Source organism: Neomonachus schauinslandi, chromosome 6 (assembly GCF_002201575.2).
Source record: "Neomonachus schauinslandi chromosome 6, ASM220157v2, whole genome shotgun sequence".
Lineage (NCBI taxonomy): Eukaryota > Metazoa > Chordata > Mammalia > Carnivora > Phocidae > Neomonachus > Neomonachus schauinslandi.
The window spans coordinates 32412002-32424163 of record NC_058408.1 but is presented as its reverse complement, the minus strand read 5'-3'; the positions used below and the strand labels follow the sequence as shown (position 1 = coordinate 32424163).

Here is a 12162-nt window from a genome sequence, read left to right as displayed (position 1 = left end):
CTTTAAAAAAAAAAAGAATGGCATCATATTGAGAAGATCTTGAGTTAGGTGAACTGAATGGCTTCCAGATAAGAAAATGTGCTATTCTAGTAACAACAACCAGTCCTACTAGGGGGTTTTGGTAACCTGGTAGTGCTACTACACATGCTTATGAATGAACACTAATAACAAATGGAACTATAACTGTTACTTTAAATGGAAGTGTAACTGTTACTTCAAAATATTACTTGAAAGTGTAAAATATAAAAATGGAAAATGTTGTTCTTTTTTTAGCCACGCTCCTTGGGCAACATTTTAACATGTGGATAGTTCACCACCTCATAATTGGATTAACCTTGAAGCTAATACTACAGTTAATTTTTGAAGCTCTTTACATTTAGAAAGTGTAAAGGGCAGTCTTTTCTCTATTTAGTAAGGTAAATCCTCTAACATGATGTATAGTTTCTTATCTCTAGTGTTTGGTTCTTTAATATTGACAGAAAGATTGAATTAAAAGTACCAGAAAACCCTAATGTTAATGAATATGATAAAAACAAATATCTTGAAGGCAATAATATAACACAATGAATGGATATTAGGAAACAGAAATACTTTGACATGTAGATGAATCTTTTTAACAGAGGAAAAGCATGCAATAAAGGTTAGGTTACATGTCAGATCAGTCAAATTAGAACAGAAACAACATGTTCTGGCTTATTTATAAATAAAAAAATGTTCAACATAGACAATTTAGATTCAAATCTTCAAGCAAGTTAAAACTTAGAGACTTGTAATTTTTCTTCTAAAAATTATGTTTTATAAAGGATTTTATGATGTGTTGATATACTATTCTTCTTTCTGCCATACATTTTTATGTCATGAAGGGTTGTTGATAAGACAGCATCCTTGATGAGAAAGAGAGAGGAAGGAAGAGAGATTTTTGAAATAAGCACCATTTTTGGTCAAGTATTTATTATAACTTAGCCTTTCAATACTTCATATAATTAGTCATTGTTTTAGCTAGTTATTGATAAAAGCAAGTAGACAGACTTGGTGAATTATACTACAAATTTCTTTTTCAAATCTCAGTGTCATTTGATAGAATAATGCCATTTTTTAAACAATTTTTCTAAGTTATTTACCTCATTTTCTCTTTGAAATGAGAAATACAAGATACACTAAGACACTTAAACACATATAAAATTTTTCTGTCCTGATTTTACCATAGTTAAAAATTTTTAAAGTTTTCCACCCATGTGTCTCTTATGAATGTTTTTATAGACTGTTCAAAGTATCTAAAAAGTTATCCTTATGTTGTTCATATAGTTCATTGTTCACGGAACACATACACTTTGCCATTAAGTTATTTTTATAATATTCTTTTCTAAAAAAGATTTTATTTATGTATTTTAGAGAGACAGAGCAAGCACAAGCATGAGCAGGGGGAGGGACAGAGGGAGAAACACACTCCTTGCTGAGCAGGGAGACCGATGTGGGGCTTGATCTCAGGACCCTGGGATCATGACTAGAGCCAAAGGCAGACTCTTAACTCTGACTGAGCCACCAAGGCACCCATATTTTTATAATATTCTTAATCAAATAAGTATAATTTCCATTTTATACTGTATCTTTAAAAGTGTCAAAATCCTGATTCTATAAAATGATTTACATCATTTTATTGTATTATTGTAGTATTTTACTAAAAACAGGATTATATTTCATTCATCAAGAAATATAAAATAGGGTTATTGTTTTTCTTTGTCTGACTTATTTCACTTAGCATAATACCCTCTAGGTCCACCTATGTTGTCACAAATGGCAAGATCTCATCCTTTTTATGGATGAGTAATATTCCATTGTATATATAATATTCTGCATCTTTTTTATCCATTCATCTATCAATAGCACCTGGGCTGCTTTCATATCTTGGCTATTATAAATAATGCTTCAATAAACAAAAAGGTGCATATATCTTTTTGAATTACTGTCTTTGTTTTCATTTGGAAAATACCCAGAGGTAGAATTATTGGTTAGTATAGTATTTCATTTTTAATTTTTTGAGGAACTTCCATACTGTTTTCCATAGTGGGTGTACCAATTTACATTCACACCAACAGGGCATGAGGGTTTCTTTTTCTTCACATCCTTGCCAACACTTGTTATTTCTTGTCTTTTTGATTCTAGCCATTCTGACAAGTGGAAGGTGATATCTCATGGTTCTGATTTGCATTTCCCTGATGATTAGTGATGTCGAGTGTCTTTTTGTCTGTTCATGTGTCTGTTGGCCATTTGTATATCTTCTTTGGAAAAATGTCCTCTGCCCCTTTTTAATTGGATTATTTGGGTATCTATTTATTTATTTTGAGAGAGAGAGCATGAGCAGGGAGGGAGGGGCAGAGGGAGAGGGAAAGAATCTTAAGCAGACTCCACACTGAGCATGGAGCCTGACATGGGGCTCAATCTTATGACCCTGAGATCATGGCCTGACTAAGCCAAAATCAGGAGTCAGACACTTAACTGACTTAGTCACCCAGGCACCCATTTGGGGGGATTAAAATTCTTCATATATTGGGGCACCTAGGTGGCACAGTCAGTTGAGGGTCCAACTCTTGGTTTTGGCTTAGGTCGTGATCTCAGGGTCCTGGGCTCAGGCCCCACATCAGGCTCCATGCTCAGTGAGGAGTCTGCTTGGAATTCTCTCCTTCTCCCTCCACCCCTTCCCATTGAGCTCACTCTCTCTCTCAAATAAATAAATAAATATTTAAAAAGTAAAATTCTTCATATGTTTTGGATATTAACCATTATCAGATATATCCTTTGCAAATATCTTCTCCCATTCAGTGGGTTATCTTTTTGTTTTGTTGATGGTTTCCTTTGCTATGCAGAAGCTTTGCATTTTGATGTAGTCTCAATAGTTTATATTTGCTTTTGTTTTTTTTTCTCAGGAGACATAACTAGAAAAATGTTACTAAGGCCAAAGACAAGGAGATTACTACCTGTTTTCTTCTAGGAGTTTTATGGTTTCAGGTCTCACATTTAGACCTTTTACCCATTTTGAGGTTGTGTTTGTGTGTGTCATGTAAGAAAGTGGTCCAGTTTTATTCTTTTGCATGTAGTTGTCCAGATTTCCTCATACCATTTATTCCCCATTGTATATCCCTGCCCCCTTCATCATAGATTAATTGACCATATAAAAGTATGGGTTTATTTCTGGGCTCTTTATTCTGTTCCATTTATCTATGTGTCTATTTTTATTCCAGTACCATACTATTTTGATTACTATAGTTTTATAGTATATTTTGAAATCTACAATTGCAATACCTCCATTTTTGTTCTTCTTTCTCAAGATTGCTTTGGCTTTTTGGGGTCTTTATATAAGTCAGACAGAGAAAGACAAATACCATATGATTTCACTTATATGTGGAATCTAAAAAAACAAAGAAACAAAAAGTGGACATAGATCTATAAACATGGAGAACAAATTGATGGTTGCTAGAGAGGAGGGGGATAGAGGGATGGACAAAATTGGAAAAGGGGACCAAGTGAGAGAGGCAGGCTTCCAGTTATGGAATAAGTAAGTCATGGGAATAAAAGGTACAGCATAGGGAATATAGTGAATGGTATTATAATAGCATTGTATGGTGACAGATCATGGCTACACTTGTGGTGAGCATACCATAACAATAGAGTTGTTGAATCACTATGTTGTATACCTGAAACTAATGTAACATTGTACATAAACTATACTCAAATAAAAACCAAAAAAGAATGAGGAAAAAAAACAAATAAAAAAGTATAAAATATGTACTTTTAAATTATCTTATGAGGAAACACTTTCGTGTTTCCAAGCTCTTACACAGACATGTGTTCCTGAAAATAACTTAATTTTAATCATTGTTATTAATATGCTCTTCTATCACTAGAAAGATTTGTACAACTTTGTTTCCCATCTTTATAACTGATACTTGGACCTATACTGGGAAGTGGAAGAAAATGCAAACATCTCTCTCAAAATATAGGTTAATTTTTCCACATTTAAATACTACACATATAAATCAGTTTATTTTCCAAATTGCCAAAGTGTCACAAATATGAAATAGCAAACAATACTCTGACTTCAGACAACTCAGACAGTTTGTTGAATTAATTAATACTTCTAGGCCTAAAAAATGAAATTATTTTTTCCTATATAATGACCATGAAGTAGGAGTTTTGTAGAACTTATATTTCTGAAATTTATAACATAAAGAATCTCTTGAATAACAATCTGAAGAAAATAATTAGTTGTAGGCACAAGCTTCTTCTTACCTTTCTCTGTGAATGCATCTTGGATATTTTAAGTGCCCTCTGTCACACTGCACTCTGAGTTCAGATCCAGTAATAGAGAATTCAGCTATATACGTATTTCTCTTACAAAGAAACTCAATATACTCGCCATGGAAAATATGTGGTCTATCATCAAAATCCCATTTCAGGAGTAAATTATTATTTTCCATTTCAACAAAAGATAATGTGCAAGGCTCTGAAAAAATAAAAAGAAGAAAATTATCTTGACACATCTTGGCACTAACAGGAAGCACTGTGGTTCCTATTCATGATGACCTTAAAATTCCCAGGCATTAGAGTGGCAACTAAGTTAGAATTAATATTTGAGTCAGAGAATATGTTCAACGTTCACAGAAAACAATCTGCCATTTGTTTGTGTGGTCCGGGATTTGGAAAAGATGTATGTCCTGCCAGTCACTTAGCTTTATGCCATTATGGTTTTCAAAGATAGTAAACAAAAAAGGTGGGTTTTTAAATTTTTTTTATTGTTATGTCAATCACCATACATTACATTATTAGTTTTTGATGTAGGGTTCCATGATTCATTGTTTGTGCATAACACCCAGTGCTCCATGCAGAACGTGCCCTCTTTAATACCCATCACCGGGCTAACCCATCCTCCCACCCCCCTCCCCTCTAGAACCCTCAGTTTGTTTTCCAGAGTCCATCATCTCTCATGGTTTGTCTCCCCCTCTGTTTTCCCCCCCTTCATTCTTCCCCTCCTGCTATCTTCTCTTTTTTTTTCTTCTTAACATATATTGCATTATTTGTTTCAGAGGTACAGATCTGTGATTCAACAGTCTTGCACAATTCATAGCGCTCACCATAGCACATACCCACCCCAGTGTCTATCAGCCAGCCACCCCAACCCTCCTACCCCACCCCCCACTCCAGCAACCCTCAGTTTGTTTCCTGAGATTAAGAATTCCTCATATCAGTGAGGTCATATGATACATGTCTTTCTCTGATTGACTTATTTCGCTTAGCATAACACCCTCCAGTTCCATCCATGTCGTTGCAAATGGCAAGATCTCATTCCTTCAAAAAAGGTGTTTTTATAAAGAACATTGATAGTTACCAATAGTTATTGAAATAATGTTCTTTTTCTTATTTTTTTCTTCAGAAAGCTTAAATAAAATCCCCATGAGACAAAGTATTTGTTTATTAGATAGATAAAATATTATGGAAATGTAGAAAGAAGCTGGATTGTCAACAATGACTCAAACTCTATGACCTGATGGCATCCAGAGTGGTTGACAATTTCCTCTCTTTGAAATTTCCAGTTATTATGGAATATCAATATTAGATTAAGATGTTTTGAATTCTAAGCATTGAAAATATTATTGTGTCCTTTCACTAATGCATTAAAACAAAACAAAATAAAAACTTAAGATAATTGTTAGGATACTCAACAAATTCCTTTGATTTTTTTCATAATAAAAATATCGCTATTTTCAAAATGTCAAGTTATTTCAGAAAATGAGTTGTTTGTGTCCTTATTTGCCTCCTGGATGACATGGCACCAAACAGTAGGTCCTGAGACAGGTTAAAGGTCCAGAGCTGCTAATAGAGCATATAAATCATATAACTGTAATACATTAACAAACTTCTTTATTCAATATTTTCAGTAAGTATTTATCGATTCCCTAAGTGTCAGATGTTATGCGAGAAGTTCTATAGACAGAATAAAAATGAAGAAAAATAATCAGAAAGACTCTAAGAGAATCTTTATAGTCACTGCAAAATATCTTTGAAAATGAGGTCAAATAGTACTATAATTTAAAATGTTATAGTTCTGGGCGCCTGGGTGGCTCAGTTGGTTGGGCGACTGCCTTCGGCTCAGGTCATGATCCCGGAGTCCTGGGATCAAGTCCCGCATCGGGCTCCCTGCTCTGCAGGGAGCCTGCTTCTCCCTCTCCCACTCCCCCTGCTTGTGTTCCCTCTCTCGCTGTGTCTCTCTCTGTCAAATAAATAAATAAAATCTTTAAAAAAAATGTTATAGTTCTACAAAACATAAAATTTTAATTAAAACAAGTTAAAAATTAATTCATGGACCTTCTGTTCTCAGCTCTGACAGAATAGTCTATATCAGACCAGCTAATCAGAATAGTGACAGAATAGTCTGTATCAGACCAGTTTTTTCTACTAAAAACTAGAAAATTTGAAAACTGACATGAAGCATGTATTTCAAGGAATTAGAGCATTTTGAAGGCACTCAGTACTCAAGATGCCAAGGTTCTGGTAAAAGCTCATTCAGATGAGTCCAACATTCTGTGTGGCATTTCCTCTTTGGGCATTTGTTGATTCTCAGCATGAGCTGAGAGACTGTAGAGAATGGTCAACAGCAAACATAGAGCTAGCAGAGCTTTTGGAAATCTCATGTTGTTGAGGATAGAAAAACAGAAGTTTAGGTCAGACATGACAGCCAGGACTTGAGTGGTCAAGAACCCAGAGGAATGGGAGATACAGAGAATGAATGTGATACTCTGCACTGGCTGTTTGCTCCCTTGAAGCATTTGCCTATTCTCGGCTTGTGCAAAGAGAGAGGATAAAGAGCCAAGCAGAAAGTGAATGAAAAGCTACATTAAGCTTTTTTGGCAGTCTCCCAGTAATATGAAAGGCAGTCAAGAAGGAGGAACCTTGGTATAAATACCAAACTCTTCGTGAAAAATCCTGCAGGGTTATGTTCTATTAGTAGGAGCAAACAAAGGTCTGAAAATAAGCTTAGAAAAAGCTGCATTTCTAATTAGATTGAAGCCAATTTCCCCTACACTATCAGCCAAAAGAAGAGATGCGTATTCTCTGGAACAAGATGACATCATCGTTTCAAGTCTCTAAAATTTTCCATACATAATATTTGATATTTAATCAACTGTTTACAGAAATAGCAAAAAATTAGGCTAGAAATCGAAGTAGGCCTACAGATGATCCAGATAATGGAGTTTGCAGGCAAGGACTTAAAGATAAGTGTGATTAACATGGTGAAGAAATAGATGTTAAGATAAAGTTTTTCATCAGACAATTGAAATCTACAAAACAAAAAAGGCATAAAACGATATTCTAGAAATACAAGGATATTGAGAGCTCAGTAGATGAGTATAAAGCAGATTGGACACATCTAAAGAAAGGATTAATGAATTGGAAGATATATCAGTAGAAAATTACCAAATGGGAACAAAGAAGATTAAAGGCACCTTCCAGAACTATGAAAAACATCAAGCCACAGATTCAAGAAGTGCTACCAACTTGAAGTATGAAATGCTCAGGGGCGCCTGGGTAGCTCAGTCAGTTAAGCATCTGCCTTTGGCTCAGGTCATGATCCCAGGGTCCTGGAATCCAGTTGTGCATCAGGCTCCCCGCTCAGTGGGGAGTCTGCTTCTCCCTCTGCCCCTCCCCCATTCTTGTGCGCACGCTCTCTCTCTCTCTGTCGCAAAAATAAATAAATAAAATCTTTAAAAAAAAGAAAAGAATGAAATGCTCGGAGAAACACATACCAAGGCCCTGCATAAATAGCCTACTGAAAATAAAGGGGAAAAGAATTTCAAAACCAGCAGAGTACAAAAAGAAACTTAGTTTCAAAGATGTAGCATTAAGAATGGCATTGACCGGGACACATGGGTGGCTCAGTTGCTTAAGTGTCTGCCTTCAGGTCAGGTCATGATCCCAGGGTCCTGGGATCGAGTCCTGCATCGGGCTCCTTTCTCAGCGGGGAGCCTGCTACTCCCCCTGCTTGTATTCTCTCTCTCTCTTTCTCTGAAACATGAATAAGTAAATAAATAAAATCTTAAAAAAAAATAAAGAATGGCATTGACTAACAAAAACTATAAAATGCAGGGGCTCCTGGGTGGCTCAGTTGGTTAAGCGTCTGCCTTCAGCTCAGGTCATGATCCCAGGGTCCTGGGATCAAGCCCCACATCAGGCTCCCTGTTCAGCAGGAAGCCTGCTTCTCCCTCTCCCACTCCCTGATTGTGTTCCCTCTCTCGCTGTCTCTCTCTGTGTCAAATAAATAAAAATCTTTTTTAAAAAAGCTATAAAATGCAGAAAAGGATAAAAATGACATCTTCTAAAGCATGGTAAGAAAAAGAGGGAATTCTATCTCTGGTAAAATTCCTCTTCAAAAGTGAAGGAAAATAAAGAAATTTGCAAGCAAACAAAAACTGAGAAAATAATAAAGAAATAATATTTTTCAGGCATGTGCAAAATGATCCCAATCAGAAATAGCAACAGAAGAAGATGAGAAACAAATCACTGAAAAACATCAACAAGTCTTAAAGAATATTTTTGGAAAACATAATATTCATTGTATCTTTGGGACTTAAACTATATGTAGAATGAAAATCATGACACAGTAATACAAAAAGTGGGAAGGGTAAATCAAGCTAAAGTGTTCTGGGTCTTGGAGAGGTGGTAAAAGTCCTAATTTATATTCAACTGTAGTAAGTCATGGTTGAATTATGTAATTTATGTGATAACAATTTGAAAGGAATCCAAGAGGAAAGTATAATCAACAACCTAGTAGAGAGTGAAATGGTTTAAAAAGAATTGATTTACCCCGAAGAAAGAAAAGAGAGAGAGAGAAGAATAAAGAACAGATAGGATATATATCTAGTACAGTAAGATGGTAGCTATAAACCAAATATATCAGTACTTATATAACATGTATATGGACAAATAATATAAAAATTTGTCAGACTAAATAAGTATGCTTTAAAATAAACAACTATATATTGCTTACAATATACACACATTAAAAGTAAGAAACCAAAATGTTGAAAGTTAAAGAATGAAAAAATGTACGCCTTGTAAATACTTGTTGAAAGCTTGTACATCTAAAGTAGACTTCAGGCAAAAACAAACAAAAACAAAGTATTAGTATAGATAAAGGAAGACTCTTTTAAAATTATACAGGGCCAGTACACCAAGATTTAATATGCTTCAATTTGTATGTACCTAGTAGAATAGTATAAAAAAACAAAAGCAAAAATTGAGAGAATACGAGAAATGTTTTTAAATGCACAGAGTATAAGGGATTTTAACATACTTCTTTTGGTGACTGATAGAAAAACAAACAGACACAAATCAGCACAGATATGAATGAACTTAATATGAAAAACAAAATTCAACTGACATATATGCACCAACAGTGAATCCAACAATGACAATTATTTGTTTATTTCAAGTACAAAAGAATGTGTACCTACAATAAATATATGCTTGTAATAAAGTAAGTATCAATGAATTTCAAAAGATTTATATAATTCAAAGTGTGTCTCAATGGATTCAAATTAGAAATCAATAACAAAAGGAAACTAGAAAATCTTCCAATGCTTAGAAACTAAAAAACAAACTTCTACATAACTCAGAGTGCATACAAGATATCAAAATGGGTATCATGTATTTTTTAACTGGATGGCTGAATAATAATAAAATTCCAAAATATAAAAATGTGTGGGATAAAGTTAAAGTTGTGCTCAGTAGGAAATTTAAAGATATAATTATATCCTTACTGTATCATTAACAAATTAAATTAAATTTTCTTTAAAAATCCTTTAAAAAAGAAAGGCTGAAAATCAGTAATATAAGTATCCACCTAAAAAGCTAAGAGTAATAAAATAAATTTAAGAAATTAGAAGAGAGAAAATAATAAGAATTTAAATTATTAAAATAGTAAGCAACATTTGATGAAAGGGTAACAAATGCAAATACTAGTTGTTTGAAATGCCTAATAAAAGTTATAGACCCAGGGCCTGGATGGCTCATTTGGTTTACTGACCAATTCTTGGTTTTGGCTCAGATCATGAATGATCTCTGGGTCCTGAATTGGAGCCCTAGGTTGAGCTCCAGGCTCAGTGGGGAGTCTGCTTTCTTTCTCCCTCTCCCTCTGCTTCTGATCCTCCCCCTCTCTAAAATAAATAATCTTTTTAAAAAAAAAAACCCAAACTTCAAAAAAAAAAATAGTAATAGACCCTTAGCAAGACATGTCAAGAAAGAAAGAGATACAGCTTAATAGCAGTAAAAACAAATGACATATCACTAAAGGCATTAAAAAGAATGTAAAAGGATGTTGTAAACAACATTATGTCAACAAATTTGACAATTTAGATATTACTGACAAATTTCTATAAACCACCCTACCAAAACTGACAGCTGTCAGGATCTTTCTTTAGAGAGAACTTGATGTTCAAATGGCATGTTCGGTGGATTCCTACAATTATTAAGGAAGAAATGTACCAATCTTACACAAATTCCAGGGAATTGAAAAAGAGGGAGCTTACCAATTCACCATATGAGAAAAGCAGAAACTTCATACCAAACCCAAAGGAAAATAACAGACTGATCTCTCTCATAAAAATAGATGTGAAACTTCTAAGTAAATATAAGCAAATAAAATCCAGTAACATGTAAAAAGCATAATTCATCACAACCAAGTGTGATTTATTACAGGAATGTAATCATGCTTTAACATTCAGGAAGAAGCAATATAATTCCAGGGAGAAAAAGTAATAACATGATTATTTTAATAGACAGTGCTAAAATTAAACACTCACTGAAGATTTTTTTTAAAACTCTTAGAAAAATAGAAATTAAACTTTCTATATTTTTAATTTGATTTTGAAGTATTTATAGCACTATAATTAAAGACGAATTGTTGAAAGTTTTACTTATGAGATTGGGAAACAAGATACCCACTATCTCTTCTATTCAGTATTGTACTCAAGTCCAAGCTGGTGAAATAAGATAGTAAATAAGTCAGATATGGAAACAAAAAGAATTTTCTTTTTATTTAAAGATATGCTTTTTTATGTCTCCTGATAATTTTCACTAATAAGGCATAACTTGCTTCACCTTTCTATCTTTGTTTCCCCATTGCACTCATGTTTTCCATTATAGTACCAGTCACATGGTACTAAATGATAACTGTTAACATATGTACCCATACCACCATGACTTATTCATCTTATAGCCCCATAAAACACCAGTACTTAGTGTATGGTTTGTATTTAGTAAATATTTGTTAGGGCAAGATGGACTATAGTTATTTATGATCTACAGGAGAGAATAGAAACCAGTGATGAAATAGGCACACTGATACACAAAGATAGCAAATTAAGCATTATAATAGTATTATATTAACTAACAGAGAAGAGAAAGTGGGAAAAGCTATGGTTTTATTTTATTAAATAGGTGGCTATTTTGTAGTACATACCTAAACACAATGGTGGCGTAGTCCACACTCCCTCTAAACAATAGGACTCCTTAGATCCTTGAAGGAAGTGGTGATCAAAACATTTGTATTCTACCGAGGAACCATTTTCATAGATGTCTGATGTTGAACTAATTATGACTCCATTTTTAATAAGTGGAGGAGATACACACATTCTTTTAGATTCTGAAAAAATGATTTTAAAAGCATACAATGAATTTCTATAATAAACATCCAATACTTTAATAATTGCTATAGATATAAAATAAGATAGGGACTCCTGGGTGGCTCAGGTGGTTAACCACCAACTCTTGATTTCTGCTCAAGTCATGATCTCAGGGGCATGGGATTGAGCCCCACCTCAGGCTTTGTGCTCAGCGTGGAGTCGGCTTGAGGATTTCTCTCCCTCTGCCCCACCCCCACCCCCACCCCATGCTCTCTCTCTCTCTAAAAAAAAAATAAATAAATAAACAAAAAGAAATAAAATGAGATATTTCATGTAAAAGCATTTTTAAGATAGCTGTCAAATTTTAACTATTGAGAGCATAGTTCTACAATAACTTCATACTATAAAATTGATTATTGCAATTAGAATCTCATATTATAATATTGAAAAACATATTTAAAACTGGCAAAGTATTAATAAACATTAT

General features: G+C 34.0%; 1 protein-coding gene across 1 annotated transcript in view; it reads right to left on the bottom strand.

The window, feature by feature from the left end:
* Nucleotides 1–687: 687 nt before the first annotated feature.
* The window catches only part of F13B (coagulation factor XIII B chain), a 32080-nt gene continuing 20605 nt past the window's right edge, over nt 688–12162 (bottom strand). Inside the window, exons 10-12 of the mRNA XM_021682502.1 lie at nt 11513–11695; nt 4288–4501; nt 688–884 (exon numbers count right to left, since the gene is read on the bottom strand). Of these exons, the coding sequence (XP_021538177.1) occupies nt 851–884; nt 4288–4501; nt 11513–11695 (431 nt within the window). The 3' untranslated portion in view covers nt 688–850. The remainder of the gene's footprint in view (nt 885–4287; nt 4502–11512; nt 11696–12162) is intronic.